The sequence below is a fragment of the Thermobia domestica genome, chromosome 11 (assembly GCF_964235325.1).
Source record: "Thermobia domestica chromosome 11, izTheDome1.hap1.1, whole genome shotgun sequence".
NCBI lineage: Eukaryota > Metazoa > Arthropoda > Insecta > Zygentoma > Lepismatidae > Thermobia > Thermobia domestica.
Genome location: NC_137464.1, coordinates 123,416,234 through 123,442,638, shown reverse-complemented (window position 1 = coordinate 123,442,638; position 26,405 = coordinate 123,416,234). Strand labels below are relative to the sequence as shown.

General features: G+C 37.2%; 1 protein-coding gene across 2 annotated transcripts in view; it reads left to right on the top strand.

The window, feature by feature from the left end:
- The window catches only part of LOC145664415 (uncharacterized), a 123,454-nt gene that overhangs the window by 15,180 nt on the left and 81,869 nt on the right, over positions 1–26,405 (top strand). For both annotated transcript variants that reach the window (XM_081731095.1, XM_081731096.1), the window contains exons 2-3: positions 10,861–10,983; positions 19,499–19,749. In XM_081731095.1, coding sequence (XP_081587221.1) covers positions 10,927–10,983; positions 19,499–19,749 — 308 coding nt within the window. In that variant the 5' untranslated portion in view covers positions 10,861–10,926. The remainder of the gene's footprint in view (positions 1–10,860; positions 10,984–19,498; positions 19,750–26,405) is intronic.

The window sequence follows — 26,405 nt, the reverse complement described above, 5'->3', positions numbered from 1 at the left end:
TGTAAACATTTGTAATAATTTTATTCTGTATGCGACCACACAAATAGCTTTTTCATTCCGATTCTTTTACGGCAAAAAATATTTTGTGAAATGTAACGGAAATTCATAAGAAGCCTTCTTTGCGAGTGTCTCAATAGTAATCAATGGAAGTGAAAAATATGTTTAATGTTTGTATTTAAAATCTAAAATATAGTTTGGCTACTACATATGTTTGAAATTATAGTAATTACTTAATTTGTTATTGAATGAATGAATTACTTTATTTCTTAATGAATTAAAGGTCTGAATTTAAGGTTGCTTATCACTAATTAACATATTAAAAATACACATACATACACACACACACATATATATATATATATATATCGACAAACTTTAGGAGGTGATTCCTCACATCAAAGTAAGAGAAAAAGTTCATATGAACCTATGGGGAAAAGTGCATAGTTTCAGAGCTAGAGGTGTCCAAAATCACGAAAAAGCCAAATTTCAAGAGGCCCTATTTTGGGTTCTAGAGATTGTGGGTGGTGGTCCTTACCAGCGTAAAGGAAGTCACGCATACGCAATCCAAAATTGTATATTCCATTAATATTTAATGGGTGTACGGATGATTCCCTGCAGGGTGAAATTCCCAGACGTGCCATCAACCGAATTTTGAGATATGCTCTGACTTTATGATTGGTCCAAAGTAGGCAAACAATAAGCCTTGATAGCAATGAACACGGAATCCTTTAGCACGATGTCGGAAGTGTTAAGGATCGTCAGCAGCACAGTCTCTCGTGCTCCGGCAAAAGCGTGGTGCGATGTTTTCTTTCACGCTTACAAGTGAAGAAAACGTGAAATATACCGTGACGAAATACGTATCATCACACGTTATTGCTAACACAAAGAAACATAGAGCTGCCGGCCCCTGGTACTTCCGCCTTCCCTCCGAAGACTTGGATGTCCATTGTTGTCAAGGTTTACCTCGTGCCTACTTTGGACCCTTCTTGAAATTAGTGTTATCTGAAAACTCTGTTGAAAACATATCTGGGAATTACACCCTGTAGGAAATAAACTTTACACCTATGACAATTGATGAAATATGCACTTTTGGATTCTGTATGCCTGGCTTCCTTTACACTGATAAGGACCACCATCCACATTCTCTCGAATTCGAAATAGGGCCTCTTTAAATTTGGCTTTTTCGCGATTTTGAACAGCCCTAGCTCCGAAACTATGCACTTTTCGCTATAGGTCCATATGAACTTTTTCTCTTATTTTGATGTGAGGAATCACCTCTTAAGGTTTGTCGGTATAGTTCATTAATACCCTGTGTATATTATATCATTACTAGTGTTTCTGGAAGGATATCATTTTACCTGTCTAATGTTGATTAGGCCTATGAGTATTTTAATTTCTTTGTGCAATGAAAGCAACAGTTCTGTTCTGTTGCACACATAAGCTTTATACAGACATTTCTTATCTGGCGCAGAAAGTTTTTTCTTGTATGTGAGTGTGTTTGTGTGTGTTTATATTAGTGTGTAAATTCAAGCGTGACAGGTAAGGATTAGTATAGTGTATGATGTATGACAGTTTTTAGAATACTTCCGAAAAGTTAAATGAAATGAAATGAAATTTTGAGTGTTACGTCCCACGGTTATGTCGGTTAGGCTAAAGGAGGTGGTGATGATGAGAGATGAATGAAATGGTGGAATGAAGATTAGTATATTCATTTTGTGTCCTCCATAACCAGTGGTCGAAGTGACGGTATGCAGTGGTATGCCATACCGCCTCTGGTTTTTCAGTGTTCAAGACATACCGAGATACCGTATCGGGAGAATAGATACTAAATATCTTGAATAAATCCATTTTTATACACAGTAATTAACGAATAGCTTTGCATGTAAAAAGATTTTATTTCTTATATAGAAATAATTTCTAAGTTGACAACACCGATATTTTTATCTTTTTCCTACCTTTTGTTTTTAAAATAAGGTGTCTTCAAGAAAATTCATCTAATTTAAATTTAGATGTGCTATATTGAATTGTATGTATCTTCTTGACTTAATCCATATAAATATCATGTTTTGAGCATGAGCGGATTTAGGGTTGTCAGCTCTGGAGGAGATTATTCCGATGGTTTTCTCGGGGAATACCCCTCAGTCGAGTGGGGGGTCCGGGAGTATTCCCGCAAGAAATTCTTAATATAAAAACTCGGATTTTGAGCATTTTCATGTATAATTTTCTATAATACAACATAAGGGGGTATTTTAAAAATGTTTTCTAGAAAGTTGTTGGCGAGGGATCAGTCTCTCCATGCTCCCCTGTAACTAAAGAAAAGCTCTCTAGTCGTTTTCAGTCATTATATAATATAAATGCAATCTTTTAGGCAAAATACCGTCACTGTATTTCAACATTTAGATAGCTGGTATGTCAGGTCAAAATTGTAATAAAGCATACCGCCCAAGGGCGCCGATCCTCGGGGGCCGATTGCCCCCCCCCCAAAGCTCATGTGAGGCCCCTTATCGTATTTAAGAATATACAATATTTGGTATAATTTTGAATGCAATTTGTCGTAAAAATCCTCATATATGCCTTCTGCATCTGAATGCCCTCCCCCAAATTTACAGAGTAATCGGCGCCCCTGATACCGCCTCTGCTTTTCCACTTCGAACATTGTCCATAACAGCATATATTATTAACACTATGCCTCATTTCTATGCCTTCATACAGCTAGATCATCTACCATCTTGATAACTGTATACTTACTTTCATTTCAAATGTTTATTATTTCTTACATTCAAGGTTTCTTTTTATTTATTTATTTTTTCGTTTCGAATTAACTCCAATTATCTCCACGTGTCACTGTAAGCTTCATTGCTAATATTTTTGATAGTTTGGCTACATAAATAACTATCATATGAGTCCTATTGTAATGAGGTGTATTCCTAAGGTTAGGGCTCAAGACACCCCTCCCATAAAGAACCCCAGCCAGGATGATGTGTGTACCCGAATTCGATCCAGGACTTCCCGATTAGGAGCAGAACACCTCACCGACTCCGCCATTTGCAGTGATAATGCAATTCTTGCTGGAACCATGATCTGAAACCCAGATTTCAAGATTCTGAAAACGTGATTCTGGTAAGCGGATATGAAAACAGAGGTCCGAACTCCGGATCCGGATTCTGCAATTCTGCGTACTGTGATTAAGTAGTGTCCTCCACCCACAAATAGATGTTAAATTTCATTAAATTTGTACATTTTTAACTATTTTCGTTTTCACTTTTAAGTTATTCAGTTGAGGAATAGATGATAAACTAAGGATGACCTTTACCGTTTCCGTTTTTTGCGGAAAAAAATCGTTTCCGTGAAATATATTTTCCGATTTCCGGAAAATGTGGCCAGCCCTATTCTGTAAGCTTCATTGCTAATATTTTTGATAGTTTGGCTACATAAATAACTATCATATGAGTCCTATTGCAACTTTATTCGTACAATATTTTACATATAGAACAACTGTCAATGACGTTAGGGTCGTAGAGTATTTTCAATATTTTTTAAGCAAAATTTTGGAAATTTTCTAGAAGCCTAATTGAATGGTGAAAAAATATTACTGTAGATAATGTTAGGCTTGGTGAGGCATTATATATTTTATTCCGTTATACTTACTCCCCTTTGCCCTATAAAGAGTCCATTTTTATATATGGTATAAAAGGCGAGATCCTGATTGATTGATTGATCAACGCCTAAGCCAAACCATTCAAGCTAGAAACTTGAAGTTTGGACAGGGCGTAGGATTTGTGATGTAATTTGCCATTAGGAAGAATTTTTAGAAATTCGACGGGTATGGGGGGATAGAGGTGGCAATTATTATCTTAAAATAGCCATATCTTGGAATCTCTGAAGGTGAGAGACATGAAATTAGGTATATGAACTTCTCATTTAAAATAATTAGGCACGTGTTTCAGCGCCTTTTCAAATATATTTGACCCAGAAAGGAAGTAATAGGGTGGTGTTACAATTCTTATAATTGGATGGTTGTATCTCGAAATTTGTTAAGGTTCATCATCATCATAGATATTCTGTCATTATTGGCAGCTCACTTGCTGCAACTGAGGAGCTTCCATACTCCACGGTCTTCCTCTAATCTCTTCTCCTTCGTTACACTATGATTTCTCTCTTTTGATATCGTTCGTTAAAGTCTCCTTCGGCCCTCCCTCTCTTTCGGGCCACCATACCATCTAGCACGTCCCACATGATAGTTCCTTCTTATCCTATGTCCCAACCAGTTTTTCTTCCTCTTCTTTATAATATCTAAAATTGTTCTTTTCTTCCCCACCACTCGACCATCTAATTCTTTCCATTCTTCTCTACACCCACATTTCGAAAGCTTCCAGTCGTTTTTCATCACTTTTGCGTAGTGTACATGTTTCTTACCCATACAGCACAATACTCCACATGAAGTATTTTATAAGTCTTTTCTTCAATTCTTTATTCAAGGTCCCACAAAATAGTTTCTTCTTTCTCCTAAAGTCTTCTTTTGCCATTCCTATCCTTACTTTTATTTCACCTCACTTCACATCATCACTAATAATACTACCCAAGTATCGAAAACTATTCACTTGTTCTATTTTCTCCGCTCCTACTTCTATATTTGACGCCGACCCCTTCGTTCCAATCACCATGGCTTTTGTCTTTCTAACATTTATTTTCATCCTATATTCTTCACAGCCCTTTCTCATGTTTTCTAACATCTTATTGATTTTCTCTTCACATTCTGCAACCAGCGCCATATCATCTGCAAAACGTATGCACCTAATTACTCTACCTTGTACTAAAATGCCGTCTTCATTTTGTAGGCTCTTTTCCATTATCTCTTCTAGATAGATATTAAATAATGTAGGCAAGAGACAGCATTCCTGTAGAACTTCCCTTCCAATTGCACACCACTCTGTCGTTTCTTCTCCGCTTCTAACACTTACTTGTTGGTTCATATTAAGTTTCTTATGAGTCTTCGATCTTTCCATTCCAAGTCAACCTTCTTTTCTCCCAACAACAATCCCAATTCACGCGGTCAAAAGCCTTTTCTAGATTAATAAATACAACATACACCTCTTTCCCTTTTTCTATAAACTTTTCACTGTTCACCCTTACTAATACAATTGCAGTTCTTGTACCCTTGCCTCTCCTACACCCGAATTGTTCTCCTCAACTTCTTCATCTGTTCTTCCATACAACTTTCTGTTCAAAATTCGAAGCAAAATTTTTGCTGCATGAGATATGAGACTAATAGTTCTATAATCCTCACATCTCTTTGGGTTCGGTTTCTTAGCCGTCGATATCATGATCGTCTTCAGGAAGTTTTTTGGCCTCTCTTCTTTTTCATATATTTCATTGCAAAGTCGGAACAATTCTTTCTTGCCCTTGTCTCCCATATTCGTAATAAATTCAATTGGTATATTACACTAGTTAACAAAGGTTTTGTTACATAAAAGGAAATACCTGTTCTTAAAGGAACTTTTTGCGCTGAATTCGAATATGCACTCGGTTTTTCCCCATCACGTACGATTTTCCCTAACAGAGGGATTTTCGGGAAAATCCCTCAAAAATTTCCCTTTTCGTTTATTTTACACCCCAAGATCTTGTCCCCTTGCATATATTAACATAGAAATTATACCTAAGTATACTTTGATTCATATTTAACAAACCCTCCAAGTTTCGTAATAATCGCTTTATTCTTTCTAGAGAAATAAATATGTTTGTATGTATACTGTGTGTACTGTTTATTGCACCTTATAGTAATGCTTTCAGATCTCTTAAGTTGAGGTAAAACGTTTTGCTTTATTACCACAAACACACATATAAAATATAATACAATATAATTTACAAGTGTGACAATTTACAATAAACAATAATACAAATGTACCAAAAGGTCATGAAAATACAATCAAAACTATCACAATATATGAAACTTCCATTGGGTTACAAAAACGTACACTACTTCCTTCTTTTGTAAGAAATGTTGCATTCTCTAACAAGACCCCAACAATAGTCCCCCATCATTGAAGGATCCCATCGTCCCTGGTACCTTTTCTCCATTGCCATTATATCTTGGTGGAATCTTTCCCCCTGTTCGTCGCTGAGAGCACCTAGGTTAGCAGGAAAGAAGCTGAGGTGGTGGGAGTGCAAAAAGTGGATTTTTAAAGACATCCTACAACCCAACTCTTTGTATTTATGTATCATGTCCTGTACGATTTCTGTGTAACTCTCAGCTTTGTTATTGCCCAGAAAGTTGCGCACAACACACTTAAATGCTGTCCAGGCAGCTAGCTCAGCACTGTTTAACTTGCTGTCAAAGCTATCATCAAGCATTAATTTCCTAATTTGGGGACCAATAAACACTCCCGCTGAAATCTTAGCATTACTCAGGTTAGGGAACTTATCTCGCAAATACTTGAAACCTTCACCAGATGTGTCCATGGCTTTGACAAAGTTTTTCATAAGTCCTTACTTGATATGAAGTGGCGGTAGTAATATCTTATTAGCAGGGCCCGGATCTTGTTGACCTAAAATTTTCTAAAAAGTGACCTATAAAATGACACTAAAATTCCTGTAAAATGACCCTAAAATTCACAAAAATTGACATTAAAATTTGCGTTTTCTTAAAAAGTTTATTTTGTTAAACATCGACATTTTTTGAATATCTATTGGATTTTAATTACCATTTGTCACTCATTTTCAAAAGTTTTGTTTCAGTTAATTGCAGTCCATTGTATGATATTGTACATAAAGTGTCAATTCACTCCCGAGTTGAAACTAGGAAGCACACTTAAAGAATAGAATTTCGCAAGTGTAGACTGTATACACGAGAATAATAGATAAAACCCTGTTTAAAATCTTTGTACGTCTTCTAATTCATTTTTAGTTATTCATTTGATCACATCCTTTGTGGTCAACAACCCAAAATCATCTCTGGCCACCTAGCAACCCCCCACCCCTCGTCAACCAGTTACAGCTTAGTGTTCATTAGCTTTTTAGGAATGCAGTTTTCCATCTCGATAGCCAGAAAGCAGGAAAAGAGAGAAACTAATTTTGTATTTTTCAAATTTGTAAACATTTTAAAATTTCCTTATGCAGATGAAAAAGACTAAAAAAATGACCATAAGTGACCTGAAAGTTACCTTAAAATATTAAAAAATGACCTAAAACTTCAAAACAGCAAAAAGTGACCAAAAGTTGACCTTAAAAATATATACTTTTAGAACCTTGAGTTGAGGGATAACGTTTTTATTTGAACTCGCCTTGTCCTATGCGTAGCAGTAAAAAGTTGACTTGTCAACAAGATCCGGGCCCTGCTTATTAGGATCTACCAAAGGAGCGTATTTGACGTTGCATTCTCCAGGTACGTAATTCACTCTAGGTTCCCATTCCTTCACTTCATAATGTTTGTCATCAGCTCGGCTATCCCATAAACATAAAAAACATTGGTACTTCGTGTAACCGCACTGCAATCCTAATAAAATACCAACTACCTTGAGATCACAACATATTTGCCAACAATGGTCCTTGTAATTTATAAGATTTAGCAAAGTTGACATGGTGTCATAGGATTCCTTAATCTTCACTGAGTGCGCAAGTGGTATAGAAGGTTTTTTATTTCCATTATGTAAAAGGACAGCTTTAAGGCTGACCTTTGACGCGTCGATAAATAACCTCCATTCTTCTGGAACGTAAGGAATTCCTAGCTCCGCCATCAACCCATTTATATCCGTACATACGCACACATTATCTTGCATTGAGAAATAGCTTGAAAATTGAACATGCCTTTTCCTGTACACTGATATGTTCGTTTCTGCATCCAATAAGTTCCACTGCTCGAGCCTTGATCCCAGAAGTTCCGCCTCTTGTTTTGTCAGGTGCAAATCACGGACTAGGTCATTAAGTTCACAATGCCGGATGAAATGTGGCTCGCGAACACAGTCAGGGATGAACGTTGGATCCTTGGATGTACATGTTGATGTCGATGGTTCATCAAGGTCATGATCATCATCAGAGTCTTTAAGCCATATCTCTTTCCAGTTGGTAGGGGGCTCGGGAAGTGGAAGTTCATCCCCGTGCGGAATAGGTCTAATTGCGGATTTAACGTTGGGATAACTTATTGTGTATTTGCTTTTTTTAGAATGTCCCTTAACTACTGTGAGACAAAAATAACAATCATCCAGATGGTTGATGGGTTCTCTCCACACCATTGGTACAGCAAATTTCATGAACCTCCGTTTCCCTTTGGCCCATGCAAGTAAAGTGACGTAGCACGACGCACAAATTATGTTGGGTGCCCAAGTTTTGTCCTGATCTCCCACACGACATCCGAAATATATATAATATGCTAGTTTCACCGATGGCGTAATGGATCTACACTGTCCTTTAACTACAAACTGGCCACACACATAACAAAAACTATTTGGTGAGTTAACACACGAACGCCGTCCTCTTGACGCCATTGTACTGATGACAAACTAAACTTCTGGTCTTAGTTGGGTATAATGCCGTTAAGACCAAACATGAAAGCACTCTTAGCAGCAAAGACAACTTTGAAAGTGAAGTAGTGTTAAACCACACGTCAATATAAAAATGTACAAAACTCCCTCACCAGGTGTCAAGAACACAAGAAAGAAAGAAATGCGCGGGGGGAGGGGGGAAACGATACCGTAGTGGAAAATTCAGACTGCATTAGTTCATTGTTGTCAACAATGAGTCTGTATTCCATTCTTTCTTTCTTTTGCATTCTGTTACATTTGATAACAAATATTGATAACCATTTCATGAACAAAACGAAAAAAACTTGGAGAATTGTATATATATGTATTAAGATATACATATACTGTACATTTAAAAAAAATACACGTTGGAAGTACATTCTATTTTTATACACGTTTCTAATTTACAGAGAGCAATATAAGTGTGTTGTTGACTATTGCAAATATTCATTTTTATGTCTGTGTTTGTAGTAATAAAGCAAATCGTTTTTACCCCAACTCAGGAGATCTGAAAGCATTACTATCAGGTGCAACAAACAGTGCACACAGTATACATACAAATATATTTATTTCTCTAGAAAGAACAAAGCGATTTTTACGAAACTTTTAGGGTTTATTAAATATAAATCAAGGTATACTTAGGTATAATTTCTATGTTACTATATGTAAGGGGACAGGAGCTAGGGTAATAAAATATCTGAAAAAGGGAAATTTTTGAGGGAATTTCCCGAAAATCCCTCTGTTACGGGAAAACTGTACGTGATGGAGAGAAACCGAGTGCATATTCGAATTCAGCGCAAAAAGTTCCTTTAAGATCAGGTGATTTTTCTCATGTAACAAACAAAAAGTTTAAATTTGTTAACTAGTGTTATCTATCCCTGTTGCCTTTCTGTTCCTAATCTCAGATATAGATTTTTCAAATTTATCTTTAAGAATACTAAACCCTTTATCATCCTCGCTTACTTCATTTTCTAGGTCGCATGGTCTATTCCTACTCTCATATAAATCCTCAAAATATGCTTGTCATCTTCCTAAGACTTCACTTCTCTCGCTGACTACCTCCCCATTCTTATATTCTACTGCCATCGTAATATCCTCTTGTTGCATCCGAAGTTCCATAGACTTCACCTCCTTGTACATTTCTTCACATTTCCTAATTCTTTATATTTCTTCTATGTTCTAGCAGTTTTTTCTTTTGTAAAACTCTTCTCTTGTTCTGTCTATTTCTCTTCGCAACTCGTTGTTTAACTTTCTGTACCTCTTTCTGCACTCTTCTGTATCAATCTGTGTCCATTTATTTTAAAATTAGTCTCTAACCCAGTCGTTATGGTTAGAGACATAAAGTTTGGTATTTAGATTTTTCATGTAAAATAATCAAAGACGGTTTTTCAGCCTTTCTGATATTTCCCCTAGAAGGAAAGAAAATGGCGGGTAGGGAAAAAAGAATAGGGGTTACAATTGTTAAAATAAGATAGCCATATCTCTTAAGGTTAGAAACATGAAATTTTGTATACTATTTAGACGTTTCATTTAAAACAATCAAAGACGTGTTTCGGCGTTTTTAAATATTTTTCCTACAAGGGGAGAAAAAAGTAGGGAGCAAATAGTTGGGTTGCAATTGTTAAAATAATGTGGTGGCAGTGGCGTATTTACGATTTTGTTTCGGGAGGGGCTTTGCCTGAAAATGTGTAAATTCTGCAAGATATTTCATATACTTTACTATAGTAAGTAAGATTTCGGGGAGGCTTAAGGCCGGAAGCCCCCCCTAAATACGCCACTGTGTGGTGGTATCTTGAAATCCCGTAAGGTAGGTATGCCTATTTAGATAATTAAAAAGATATTTTAACGTTTTTAGGCGTTTTTCATAGAAGGAAAGAAAAAAGATCAGAAGAAACAAGGGTCAGATTGGAATTCTTAAAATAAGATGGCCATATCTCGAAATCCTTTCAGATTAGATCCATGGAAGTTGGTATTTAGGCTTTTAATTTAAAATAATTAAAGAGGTGTTCCAGTGTTTTTGGGTGTTTTTCTTAGAAGGGAAGAAAAAAAGGGAAAGATGGGCATATCTCGAAACTCCTGAATATTAGAGATATGTTCGGTATGTAACAAATGCGAGGAAATAGGCCAAGCAAACGCGGGGGTCTGGGGGGGAAGGCAGTCCGCAGCTAGCCGAAGGCTAATTTCTATATAAGTGGAGTCTCGTTAATCTGGATTTCCGATTAGTATATCTTGATATCCAGCCTAATAATCTTGATGCATTTTTTAATTCTTTATAATTTTCATTTAATCATAATAGTGCATTGTCAAATTTCTAGATTAATTTTTATATTTTTTTTCTGTATAGAGTAGAAGAAATAACTACAAAGACTGAGGCAATAAATCTCCCACTTCGTAAAATGTGATCAAAAATATGGACACTTACTCAACTAAAGAGGAATTGGACGAAGTTTTGAACAAGAAAGCTCAGGTAATACACTTATTATTTCGAAAAATAGACCCTACAGTCAATGTAATGTATTTTATTGTTATATGTTATTTTTTTAATGTTCAATATTAAATCGCTTTTATCACTTTTGACATAGGTGATATTTCAAAGTAATATTTCACTAAGTTCTTCTGGTTCATCGTTCATCGAGTAGTCAGGTTCATGATAAATTAGAAATTTGGTTAGTTGTTACTATTACGTTTCCGATGACTATATACTGCACATTCTTTTCATACGAGGATAAGTGGAAAAATGTTTCCTCTGGAGGCTATGGACAGAAGTGATTATGCAAGACAAATGGATTGGGAGTGGTTTTAAACTAACACTTAAAATAAACCACAAAGTACATATAATAACTTCACTGTGTTCATTGCACTTAAATAACAAACTTAACTTTAAAATTATGGAAGAAATGTTCGTGCCTCGTGCCTTATGCACCTTCTCTCTTCAACACTTTCCATCTTGAATAACAAATGAAATCTAAATTTCGTAAAAACAGTGTTTCCAGTTCTTAAAAATATTACTACATAATATAAGACTTAACATGCCGCCCGCCAAAACAGGGCTAGAGACCTTTTTTTTAAAAAAAAAGAAAAGAAAACAAACTTTACATAACAACAAATAAAATAGACTAAAACAGGAAATAAATATACTTTAACATGAATGACATTACGATTCATCATTATTTGGTAAAACACAAAGTCCTCTAATTGAGCGTTTATATAAACCAATGGAAGTTCTAACAGTAGCCACTCGAACCAAACCGTCAGGTCCAGAATGCACTTCAGTGATGACTCCCAATTTCCACGATAGAGGAGGTAGCTTATCTTCTTTGAGAACCACCAATTGACCTGGCTGTATGTTTGCACAGCTTCTCTTCCACTTATTTCTTCCTTGTAGTTGTGACAAATATTCCATATACCATCTTCTCCAAAACTGTTGAAATTGTTGTTGGATCCTTTGCCATCTTTGAATTGAACTAATCTTCTCCTGATGTAAGTCTCGTTCTGGTAGCGCTGTCAATGGTTGGCCAATAAGAAAATGACCAGGAGTTAATGCTACTGGATCATTAGGATCATTGGATAATGCTACAAGAGGTCTCGAATTTAAGCAAGCTTCTATTTGTGTGGTTAATGTTGTTAACTCTTCAAACGTGAGATATGACATTCCCATGACTCTTCTTAAGTGGTATTTAAAGGACTTAACTGCAGCCTCCCAAAGACCACCGAAGTTGGGCGAATATGGCGGAATAAAATGCCATTGGATTCCTTCAGTAGTTGCAAAATTCTTAATCCTTTCTTGATGGTCAGCTGTATGCAACAACTTTTCGACTTCTTGAAGTTCCTTGTTGGCACCAATGAACGTAGTTCCATTGTCGCTATAGATATGCTTGCATTTACCTCGACGAGATATGAATCTTCTCAAAGCAGCTAAAAATGCCTGACTAGTAAGATCACTCACAACTTCGAGATGGATAGCCTTTGTTGCTAAACACACAAACACTGCAATGTAGCACTTCACCTTTGTTTTTGACCTTCTGGTACCAGTTTTAATGTAAATAGGACCGGCAAAGTCAATTCCAGAATTTGTGAAAGGTCTTGTTAGTTCTACTCTATGTTTTGGTAGTTGTCCCATTAATTGTTCTGGTCCAGACGCCTTTAATCTTTGACATGTAATACACCTTCTAATAACTTTCTTGATGGCATTTTTACCATTAGGTATCCAATACCTTTGCCTTAGTGATGCTAGCATTAACTGACATCCAGAATGTAGCAATCGCCTATGTTCATGTTCCATAATTAGTCTTGTTAGGTGATGATCTGGTGGTAGAATAATTTGATGTTTAGCGTCAAATTCAAGTTCAGACATCTTTAATCTTCCACCAACTCTTAGTAATTGTTGCTCACATATGAAAGGGTTGAGAGACAAGAGTTTGCTCTTATTGCTAACTCTTCCACTTTCTTTAAGATCAGCCATTTCCTTAGCATAAACTGACTTTTGAACTTCTCGTATTAGTTTGATTAAAACTTCTTCAATTTCTTCCAAGGTAAGAGCGTCTACATTTCTTCTTGATGCTTCAACTTTAGCATTCTTGGAAAACCGCATGCAATAAGCCAAAACTCTCTGAAGTTTGTTCAAAGTAGAGAATCTTTCGATCATACTATTATCTTGAGTTGTTACTAAGTAACTTGATTTTAATTTCTTCTGTTCAGGAATCTCTATGAGTGGGGCAGGCTTCGTCTTAGGCCAATCAAGTGAAGAACACTGTAACCATTGAGGACCGTTCCACCACAAACTATTATGTATTAACTTGTCAGGGCTTGTTCCTCTTGATATAATATCCGCAGGATTGTCACTTGAAGCGACGTGTCTCCATTCTCCTCCCACTTCTTGTACCTCAGCAACTCGATTGCCAACAAATGTTTTCCATCTATTTGGACTTGCCCTTAACCATGTTAAGACCACCATAGAATCTGTCCACATGTATACCTGGGATATTCGTTGTTTTAATGCCTTAGTTACCTTCTTGACAAGTTTTGCTGATAACACTGCCGCACATAACTCTAAGCGAGGCAGGGAAATCTTCTTTATGGGCGCCACTTTGGACTTAGCACATAATAGCTTCGAAGTAACTTCACCATCCTTGTTGACGGATCTTAAATACACACATGTCCCATAAGCCTTTTCTGAAGCGTCTGAGAAAGCGTGAACTTGAATGTATATCAAGGTACCCGACTGAAGAACCATTCTGTCTATACTGATATCTGATAATGAAGGAATGAATTCAAGTACTGTCCTGCATCTTCGCTGTAGTTCTTTAGGAAGTGTTTCATCCCACTCCAATCCTGCTTGCCACAGATCTTGAAGAATTATCTTACATACGATTGTTATTGGACTAACAATTCCCAACGGATCAAAGATTGAAGCAATAATACCCAACATCTTGCGTTTTGTTAAATTATTATTCGACCTTTGATTTAGAGTGAATCCATTCATCACTTGAAGTTGATCAGTTGCTGGATGCCAAAGTAATCCTAATGTTTTGATTTGACCCTTATCGTCTAAGCGTAATGGAAGTTGTGTTTCTCTCAATTCTTCAGAGATGGATTCCAATAACTCAGTACTGTTGGAACACCACTTTCTTAGCAAAAAACCACCCTTTTGTAGCATTTGTATTAATTCGTCCTTTATCTTTAAAGCTTCCTCCACACTTTCAGCTCCTGAAATACAATCGTCAATATAGAAGTCATTCTTCAGAACTTGTGCTGCCTTCGGATATTCACAAGCTTCTTCTGCACTTAATTGCTGGAGACAGCGAGTAGCAAGGAAAGGCGCTGAGGCTGTTCCGTATGTGACAGTTTTTAATTCATATACCTTAATGGGTTCTTCTTCTGATCTTCTCCACAAGATCTTCTGGAATTTACAGTCACGCTCATCAATCAAAATCTGTCGATACATCTTCTCTATATCTGCAGTAAAAGCTATAGGGTAGGTGCGAAATCTTAATATAATTGACTGCAAATCGTCTTGCACAGTTGGACCAACTTTGAGAACATCGTTCAGTGAAATGCCACTAGTTGAGCATGCGGATGCATCAAATACTACTCTAGTCTTCGTAGTAGTACTAGCTTCCTTAATAACTGGATGATGAGGCAAGTAATATCCTTGAGTAATATTAGAGTTGCCTTCCACTTCCTTCATATGTTCCAAAGCTTCATACTCTTCAAGGAATGCCACATAATCTGTGCGTAACTTGGGGCATCTGTTTAACCTTTTTTCTAGTTGTTGTAAACGCTGAACAGCTGTCTTATAAGAATCACCTAACTGGGTCACTTCTTGTTTGAATGGCAGTCTCACTATAAAGCGTCCTGTTGAATGTCTTCTAGTGTTTGCGATAAAATGTTCTTCGCACTCCCTTTCTTCTTTGGATAGAGGAGTTTCTTGAATATCTTCTATTTTCCAAAACTTCTGCAGCTGATGGCTTAAATCATCGTTGTTGTGCAAAAAGAATGTTCGATGTTCTGGCGTGAAGTTGTTGTGCTTTGGCGTCTGATATTGTCCTGAAACTATCCATCCTAACTCTGTATTTTGGAGAACTGGAAATGCTCCTGGACGCACCTGTTGTCCTGCTTTGAGTAGACTAAAGAAAATTCCAGCACCTAACAACAAATCAATCTTACCAGACTTGTTGAAATTAGGATCCGCTAACTGTAAATTCGGTGGAAAGTTCCATTCTTTAATGTCAATATCAGCATCAGGTAAATTTCCCGCTATTTTTGGCAATACAAAACACTCAACATCTACACTAAAATCACTTACAGCAGAGAATACTTGTAACTTACTTCCGTATTTAACGTTGCAACTTACATTATTAATACCTTGTACAGGAACATTCATAGGATATTTCTTTAATTTTAACCTTTGAATGAGAGATTCTGTTGCAAAATGAGATTGGGAACAACTATCAAGCAAAGCCCTAACCATATGTAATTTACCATTGCAATCTTTAACTTGAACAACTGCAGTTGAAAGTAAAACACGCACATTACTTTTAGGCTTCACAGAGCAATAAGTACTAGTATTAATAACTTCCTGTCCTTGAGACATTGACCTTTCACCTACAGGTTTCATAACAGAATCATTTTCAACACTTACAGCATGATTAGGCTTTGATTTCTTAAAATCACTATGCAATAACGTGTGATGCTTGAGATTACATATTTTGCATGCACTTAGCGAACAATCTTTCGCTACATGATTGACAACTTTCAAACAATTAAAACAAAGCTTGTTCTGTTTCGCAAAACTTAATCTTTTGGATACACTTAATTTCTGAAACTCATTACACTTTTGCAACGCATGACTTTGTTGACAGAACGAACACAAAACATTAGTACTTACATAAGATTGTCTAGCATTTTTTACTTCCTTGACAACATTGGATTTACTGAAATGCGACTTTGATTGCGTAGATTTTACCAATTCTAAGGCCTGGCATTTATTTTCTAAAAATACATGAAGCTCTTCTAAACTAGCAAACTGTTCCCTATTTGTTTGATTTTCAAAGTCTTTACGTGTTTGTTCATCTAGCTTTTCCAAAACTAGGTGCGATAACAATATATCCTCCAAAGGAGTATCTAACTGTAACGCCTTAAGTGCATTTACGTTACTTATAGTTTGATTTAATAATGTCCTTAAGTCCGCCACTGAATCTTTACTGACAGTTGGTAATGAAAACAATGCCTTTACATGAGCAGTTGCTATTAGCTTTGGATTATTATACCTTTTGCATATCATTTCCCAAGCAAGTTTGAAATTTTCACCTGTCACTGGTATATTCTCAACTAATTTGCTTGCTTCACCTGATAATGAGGACAACAAATAATGAAATCTTTGAATATCATCTAAACTCTGATTGTTTACAACCAAACTACTGAAAGTATCATGAAAATGTCTGAAATCTGTAGCTTGACCTTTAAATGTTGGTAGCTTTATGACTGGTAATTTTAGACACCCTGTATTCGCGGTTGAATTATCTGACGAACTTCTATTACTACTACTAGCCTTCTCAGCTGTTTCAACAATTGACGTCATTTTTGCAATAGTATCGTAGTAAGTGGCTTCAAACAAGTCTCTATCCTGTGTGTATTCATCGTTTTCGTCCTTTAATTCAAGCTGTTTTTGCACTTCATCATATTCTTTGAATATATTGGGTAAACGTGCACACCTAACTTTAATTTGCATTACATCGCCGTCTGCTCCAAATTGTTCAACAAATGTTTTCATTCTTGTAAGGGAAGCTTTAGCTAGGCCTCTTGCCTTTATAAGAGAATTAGTATTTGAATCCATTGCTTGTGATATATCTACCTGAAGTCCTTATAACAACAGATCTTTACACAAGTAAAAAAGAAACAAAAAAATATACTTAGCTACGTGACTGCTACATTGCGCCTTTGTTTTTCTTCAGATTGCAATGCACAGCTGAATGCGTAGGCGCGTACGTGATAAGTCCACTAGGTCAATTTTGCTTCTGATTCGTAACACTCACTGTCTTTACACACACATAGTCAATATGAATGTTTGAATGATTCACTTATTATTTTTCTTGGCACAACACTTCCTCCATTCGGCACTGGAGGACCAAAAAAACTGTTTATGCTTATGTTCTTAAATGTGCGCCATTTACTTCACTGGTAATGGACTGTCTTCTAACAATGGAAACTTCCAATACTTGTTTTTAGTTTTTATTGTACCTTACTAATCGCTGGTTTTAAACTAACACTTAAAATAAACCACAAAGTACATATAATAACTTCACTGTGTTCATTGCACTTAAATAACAAACTTAACTTTAAAATTATGGAAGAAATGTTCGTGCCTCGTGCCTTATGCACCTTCTCTCTTCAACACTTTCCATCTTGAATAACAAATGAAATCTAAATTTCGTAAAAACAGTGTTTCCAGTTCTTAAAAATATTACTACATAATATAAGACTTAACAGGGAGCTAGCACGAATCTGGGAGCTTCCGAATCTAGCAATTATCACTACAAATACAATGCAACATTTAAACGTTGGTTTGGTCCATATATCTTGTCATGTAATTTTGATCAAATTTTGGGGGAAATAGGCATGTCTTATTCAGATATGCTTTCAAATATTTTGTCTTACTTACTTGTTACTGTAGTAATCAGCAATAGTTTCTATCACAAACAGTAATCATATATATATATATATATATATATATATATATATATATATATATATATATATATATATATATGCGTGTGTGTGTGTATGTGTGTGTGTGTGTGTGTGTGTGTGTGTGTGTGTGTGTGTGTGATTACGGTTTGTGATAGAAATCTTGTAATGTGAATTTTGATCAAATCTGGAAACACTCCCATTTAGGTAACTTTGGCCCTTCTCTTATTTCCGAACAGGTGACATGGGGGCACAATGAAACAAAAATAATAATAATTTTGTTCTAGCGTATTTGTTTATTGAACACATTTTTTAAAAAATCTGCAAGTGAATAAAATAGTCCTTAGTCCATAACGAAGGAACATGAAAGCCAGTCTTGCAATCACCCGAAATCATATATTATAAGGAACAAAACTAGTTACTCTGTTTCATAGCATTCCCCATTGAGGGTCGAATGAAACATGTACTGAGGTAGAACGAAATTTACAGGGCGAATCACAAATGCGGAGGTTTCGCATGTAAATAAAACACAAAAATACTTGAAATAAAATAAAATATATTCTTGTTAAGAAATTTGCTAAAGCTACGTCTAATGAATGTTCAAAAGAGAAAAGTCCACATCAAATGTAAAATACGAATTCTGTCGTTTAGTTTTTCCCCACAAGATATGTTTCTGTCTATTTACCTAGATACCTGATGGCTCCAGAGTTTTACAAGAGGGAAGTCGCATTGACAAAGTGGCGAAAAGGCTTCACCACTCTCCTGCCCCCAGATTTAAGTGAAAGCTTTTTGTGTGGTGTACCGTTTACGAAATAACTATTGTTTCATTGTGAATTCTTGAACAGTCAGATAAAACTCACAGTTAAATGATGGTCATTTCGTAAACAGTGCCCTTCACAAAAAAAAGATTTCCTACATTTTTTTTGTTTTGTTTGTTTCTTTAGGTACTTTCAATGATGTATCAAATTACATAGCTTATCATTTAAATTTTCCTGGTGGCCCCCTGGGAGCTCATGATAGGAAGTCTTGTGGAGAACACAAAGGAATCTATTAGATTCATCTTGAGAATTTTCCTATCTCATTTTTTGTTTCATCCTTTTATCTCAATTCAGTTGTGAGTTATATCCATTGGACATTTCCTTTGAGTGTGCAAGTACTCAAAATTAAATGGTGTCCATTTCGTAAACGGTATCCAACGAAAAACTTTTTCCTATGAAAGTTGTTTTTCTATGCTTTTCAATTATGTAAAAAAAAAAAAAAAAAAAAAAAAAAATTACATACTTTGCAATTTAAAATTTTCAAGTGACCCCTTCCCCTCTGTCCTATGATACGGGAATGTGGAAGGCAAGCAGATTGCTCCGGTTAGTGGACTCTTTACAGTTTCTTACCTCATTTTTCTCTTCTATCGTTTTATCTTAAACCGCTTGTGATTTATAAGTATTGGATGGTTTATCTGCAACAACTGGTATATTTAAACAGAACTTTGTGTACTATTTCTCAAACTGCATTTTCCAACTTGCTTAGTTTCGAGCATGATACCTATTTCCCAATGCTTTCTGTAACTTGTAACTCCATCATAGCATTTTTCTCTACCAGTAAATTTTCCTGATTTATTTCCCTTCCAAAATTTGTCCACAGTATTTTCCATCAAAATAAGTAAAATAAATTTTAGTTTAATGAAACAACTTCATATACAGGCATCTTAGCACACTACGTATAGTATATATAATTAAGAGTTGTTGTGTCTGGATTTAAAATTATGCTAATTTACCCAACTCATTTTCTTTCCTTTCTAGAGAGATAGTCATCTTACTCGCCTCCTGGTGTTTTTCACCTGTACAATTTTCTGTAGCTGGATAATGGGAGCCAGTGGAGCATCTATGGCATGGTTATTTCTCATATTTGCTCTTGTAACAGCTGTCTGGCGAAGCAGCTTAACACGTTTCATCACTTCTGTTGTTGCCTACGAAACCACGAAAGTGTACAAGAAAAGAGCTCTCTCTCAGGATGAGTCGGCTGAGTGGCTCAACTTCATTTTCAATCGCTGGTAAGGAACGAAGATACTAACATTTAGTATGTTTTTGCACTCTGCATTCCCTAGAACTATCTTTGTAACCAAGCACTACACAGTCACGTAGTCACATATAGAATATCCAGTGCTACCCATTAAATTTTGCATGGCTACTGTGAAGTGCTGATACATTTTATTTGTTTGTTTGTTTGTTAATAATTATCCAGACCATATTACAAGGACGTTTGTACAAAATGGTATAAAACACAGCAATGGTATAAAACAGACAATACTCAGCAGAACGAATATAATACTTATGTTTCAATAACTCACGAAAGATGCAATTTTGAAGAAAGTCATAACAACATTATTTTTAAAATTTACATATAATAACAATAATGTACATACTATTTCAATATATAAGAACTCTTCTATACAGGGTTTTCGTAAAGTATGGACGGATTTAATTCGCTTATAATTTACATAAAAATGCTCATATTGAAATCAAATGAAGTGCAAACGGTAGCGGAAGGATTAAAGTTTTACCTATAATCTGCACCACCTCAGTTCATTCACCGCCACACCTTCAACTGGGCGCCATTTACGTCGACACATTCGCGACTTATGTGGGCTTTTGATGATGCTTTCCCTTACCCTGCTCACTGTTGCAGGCGATGTTGGCGGCCTCCCACTTCGAGGACGGTCCAGGACGCTTCCTGTCTCCAAGAACTTAGCATGCCACTTTCGGATTGCACTCTCAGTCGGTGCCGGCTTTTTGAACGCTTTGGTGAACTTTCGACACACCAGAATTGGTGATTTTAGCTCTGCGTACCACAGAACACATTGCGCTTTCTCTTTCACCGACACCATCTTTGATACGGTAAAAAAAAAAATAGTCTTCTCAGAGGAGTTTTTCATTTATTTATTTCTTTAAAAGACACACACACCAATACAGCTTACAACTTACTTTTAACAGTCAACATTGAAACAACAATGAAAACAACAATGGATGGAATTTGGTAAGAAACTGACCCTTGCCCTCCCTCTCCCTCTCTCAACGTGTTCAGAGTTGCCGCTTATCTAACAGTGTTGCCAACTAAAAAGTTAATCCTTCCGCTACCGTTTGCACTTTATTTGATTTCATTATGAGCATTTTTATGAAAATTATAAGCAAATTAAATCCGTCCAGACTTTATGAAAACCCTGTAGTTTCTGTCTAATATATACAAGCAGTAAGTTAATCATTTTTCGGAGTTGCACACTGAGCTTAAATATTTATCTACTATATAGAATGTGTTACTTAATAGTAGTTTCCCTACAAAGGTGACAGAGCAACTCTTTTTCTGATTATCCTTTATTTAGCCACAGATGGCATATTATACAAATGTATACTCATATAAATGTGTGGCTTTCCATATGCAGATGTTCTAGGGCTGTCAGATATTTCAGAAAAAAAGAGACATTTTTTACGGTTTTTACTGGAAAAATTACGATCCATGATATTCGGAATTTGCATATAGCTAAGAAATATATAATTTCACACAGTAGTGTAGAATAATTTTAATCGGAAACTGAAGCAGATTCATTAAAAATGATTGCAACATATATAACACAAAAAAATACGAGGGTCATTTAACTCGAAGTGGCAACATATGTGAAATAGAATGTAGTGAATCATTCGCCTCAAGAAGCTTACAGTCCTTCGATGTAGTCTCGCCAGCTTGTTGAACCCTTCGCCAGATGTCTGGTAACCATTGAATGCCTGTCAAAGTCCCACTTTGTGAGAGGGTGTTGACAGTGCACCCTAAGGCACGAACGTCTCTGAAACGTTTGTCACTGAGAGGTTCTTTCATTTTTGGGAAAAGATCAAAATCGCAAGGGCTCATATACGGGGAGCGTGGCGGGTGCTTCAGTACCTTCCAACCCTATCCCAACCACAACCCCAGAGTCTGTATTGGATTGGCTGTATGGCATCTGGCATTGTCGTGTAGGAGAATTGGTCCATGCCCCAGGAGGTATGGACGTTTTGCGCCGCAATGCTGCTCGCAAATGGTGACTGAGGTATGAAGCATAATATGTAGCATTAACGGTAACGCCCGGTGAAACTTGATGTGACAGGATAATGCCTTCGTAGTCGTATGACATTATCGTTATCACCTTCACCTTTGATGGCTCTTGCCTAAGCTTTTCCGATCGGGGAGATTCTGGGTGGCGCCATTCACTCAACTGACGTTTCAATTCAGGCTCGTAGGATCTTCCCCATGTTTCGCCACTAGCAATAATGCGGTGCAAGAAGTCATCACCTTCCTTATTGTAACATTGAAGGTGTAGGCGCGCACATTCCCACCTATGCCAGTTTTGAACCTCGGTCGGAGCATGGGGTACCCATCTGGCTGTAATTTTCTGCATGCCAAGATCTTGTGTTGGCATGCGGAGCACTGATCCGGAAGAAAAGTTCAGCTCCTGCGCCAATTCACTACAAGTCCAACGCCAATTCCGTCAAGCAGTGTCCGTAGTCTTACAAGATGAATTTCGTCCGTAGCCGTTCATATATGCTCTCCACCGTGCATTTTATCTGTTGACTGTGGTTCTGCCCCAAATGCTGCAACCCATCTTGCCACTGTCCGATACGGTAGAGCAGCTTCACCACAGGCATCTACTAATCGTCTGTGAATCGTCCTAGCATTTCGTCCTCGTGCCACCAGGAATTTAATAAACACACGCTACTCTGCACGAGTGAACATTGCGTTAGGGCGGTATTTCACACAACAATCGCTTTAACAATGTCTACTCGCCACACATACCGTAACATGGGACCGCAGCAGCGTTGAACTGACTCGTACACATCCACGGAATACACTACGTTCGTCATTTGTCTCCTGCCCATATGACACTCCAATCGTGGTAGTGTTGCCAGTTCGAGTTAAATGACCCTACCTACTTCTCTAATAAAATCAAGGCTTGCAGATCCCCAAGCACCTCGATGGCAATTGGAGCAATTCCTTTGCTTTTCTACTTCTCTACGACTAGCAACAGCTCCAGCATTCATAACGGCTAAAGGGAGACTTGAATGGGCAAATGTATCTGAACACGTAAAGTCCCATACTAGTGATTTGCCTTTCAACCAAGGAACTAATGTCATGCCATCAGGTTGTTTACCATCTGAACGACAACATCCTGAAGGTTCACGTATGGAAGGAATTCCAGCTGTGGTAAGGGCTCGTAAAATGATATCATTCACAGAGGAGTGTCTAGCGTGTCTACCCATGCTCTTCATGCATGAAAGGCCATGCAGGCCACGTTGGTTAACTTGATTCCCGCAAGGTGGACAGCGATGTGGCTCACAAATATTTGAGCCTAATATTAAGGCGACAGAGATTCGAAATGCCTCATTAGTCATATGAAGACTTAATGGTGGGAGGGTATTGCATTCAACCATGCCCCAGCATGTAGGGATGAGGCAGCACGAATCCTGGCTTTATCCTCTGGAGCAATAACTGACTGTAAGAGAAGTTCATGAAAATGCGCTGCAATTGGTGTGTACCAAGATGCCTGAGAACCTCTTTTGTTAATTTCTGGAAGATCTGTATCTGTTAATTTTTTCCATTTGGTAGAGCCTTCTTGAACTGTGCCATCTGGGTCTAGGTGGTAACCTTGCGGAAGAAGAGCCTCGACTAAACGAAGAGATCCGTGGTAGGACGCTAAAAAGGAAAGAATCGCCATATCCACGGATCGCCGAATACCAAGACCCCCTAATCTCACAGGTAAGGATGCTTGAATCCAAGATCCATCGCTTAAGGAGCAGTTTAAAATTGACTCCAGAGCCATTTTAAGGATATGATCATATTTCTCCAGTAGTGGAATCTCATTCCAAGATGGAAAGCATCGTAAGAAGTAGTTTAAACGAGGGATCTACAAAGAGGCACGTAGAAGAAAGAAAACTGCATGGACAGAAATCGAGGCGAGTCGAGACAAAAAATATTCTAACTTCGATATTTTGCTTAACAGGACATTGGTAAAATCTTCCTTTGTGAGAGCGGCGCCTAGAAGACAAGCATCCTACTTAGTTAGGAGACGTATTCCTGGGACAGTTTCGTCAATTTTTTTAAATAATAGGTCGAACTTGGCTTCGTCTGACCCAAGAAAACCAACTTCACACTTTGAAAAATTTAAATATAGGCCAAGTGCAGATTCCTTCTCATTTATTTGTGCTAGAGTTGAAAGAATACTTCAGGTTCATCAGCGATAGTTCCATCATCCAAATACCAAATGTTTAATTCAGTGTTGATTGATTTCATTAAGGAATGAATGGTTATAGCAAAAAGTGCTGGGCCCAGGGGATCGCCTTTTTGTACTCTTCTCTGGGATGAAATACTGTCTTGATCTAAAAATAGATCACTGGGTTGAGCGTAACATTGGTAAACATATGGATAGATTGAAGGAAATTCATTCAACACTGTAGTGAGCATGGAGTCCGGCGAAGCTCGTTAAATGCGTTGCGAAAATCCAGCTTTAAGATTGTGAATGGAGGAAAAATAAACCCGGGTTGCATGTACAGCTACTTCGGCTCCGTTGGGGGTACAAACACCAAGTTGATGGGGAGACAAAAAGTTCTTAAAATGCTCCCGTGTTCTGAAGCATATAAGTTTTGCTGATATTCTGCGCCAGACATTACCAACGGCAATAAGTCTAATTCCACCAGATTTCTTTTTTAGAGCAGTAAGTTTGGCTCCGAAAAACAATGGCCGAACTTCCAAGGGAACTTTTCCTGACATAATTAAATTGAACAGATCGCATAATGATTTTACGAGCTTTTCCTTCGATTCAAGTACTTGACAGGATAGGAGATCTTTGAGAATCGAAGGGCGAAGACGATCGAGACCTCCCGCGCTACCAGATGGAAAGGAATTAATAGCTACCTTAACTTCATTAATCGAAACTCCTTGACAGTTTTTTGGGCCACCTGGAAGATTCGGTAAAGTAAATTCACCAGGGTGGGCTGGATGCTTCTCCAATAGCGTCTCAAACACAGAAATGTCGCGGGCAGCAACAGTATCATCTGACATTCGTAGACGGACTGCTCCACGGATGTCACCATCTGCAAGTGTTTTAAATTATTTTCTGAGAATAAGTTTCTTAAAGAGTGTTCATGGTCTATTTATAATAATGTTTTAAGATGAACTTATGTACAGTTATATAATCCGGGAACAACTGATAAAATTAATTAAACTCAATAGAACTTTCTCGACTGTTTCCAACAAACTTTTATGACATTAAAATGAACTACGGATTTTGCTTCAAGCCATAGACTTAGTTGTTTTAACATATTTATTGGAGCACTACAAGATGCGTGCCGACAACTGTTGTAATATCATGATGTGCGTTTCCTGTAACGGATTGTCACATTCGCGAGAGGGAGAATAAAGTGTTTTCTGGAACCCAATATGCAAAACAGTGGTTCAGCAAGGGCCAATTTCTAGAACTGGTCGACAAACAGGGCCGTTTCGAGCATAAATTGGAACTACGAGTGGAACTACGAAGGTAAGTTACTTCGAATTCCAAACAGTAGTACCACCAATGCCGAACTTTATTCCGAACAGTTGGAGCTGATGTATGCTGCACTACACCAAAAATACCCTGCATTGGTGAAAAGAAAACGCACCTTACTGCAACAGGATAATGAAATAGATAAATAAATAAATCAGGAACTTGATGGCATCGAACCAATGCCACACCCGACATATAGTCTTGAACTTGTCACTTCGGATTACTACCTGTTTCGGTCCATGGCTCTCTTTCTGAAATCACGATGCTTGACCAACCAACAGGAACTGGACACAGCAATGACCAACCTTTTTTTTCTCTAAGAACAAGACGTGGTATTGGCGTGGAGCTGAGGAACTGGCGAGAAAATAGCCGCAGACAGTCCAACACGAACCCAGCTATACTAATTCATTCACTGAATCATGATTACTAGATCTCCAAAACTTAGGAGTAGAACCTTGAGGAAAGAAACCTCCTTGTCCTCTAGATTGGAGATAAGACAGGACTTTGTAAGATTAAAATTCAAAAGGGATAAAGGAGACTTGAAAAATTTTCTGGTGTTCTCCAGATCCGAAATTATTGGGAGGAGAACAACCTTGCAGGTAAGACGGGAGTTTGAGGGATTCAATTTCTATAGAGGAGAAAAGGTGACTTGAAGGTTTCTTTCAGCGTTTTCAAGATCTTCGAAACTATTAGATTAGAACTTTAAAATGTGGAAATAATATCAATGTACTCTATACCAGAGATAAGTCGAGATTTTATGTGATACAACCCCTAGCGGATAAAAGGCAGTCTTGAAAGTTTTGTTGCTGTTCTTCAGATCTCCGAAGCCATTAGATGGGGAACATTGGGATTTTATATAAATTGTTCCCATGTACTTTTGATGACGATACGATGGAATTTTACGAAATGTGACTCTAAGGGAGGAAACTGGGGTTAGTGCTTATGTATTACCTGTAGAATTAAGCTTGCATCAACAAATGAAAAGTATAAAAGATTTATACATATCTTTCAAATATTTTCTAAATCTTAGTCTTCACATGCGAAGAATGAGCATTCTTCTCGTTATTTTATAACATGAACTAGATAAGAAGAGGGGATAATGGTGGTTTTGTGGTAGAGCGCTTACCTCTGATGCGTCGGGGTAC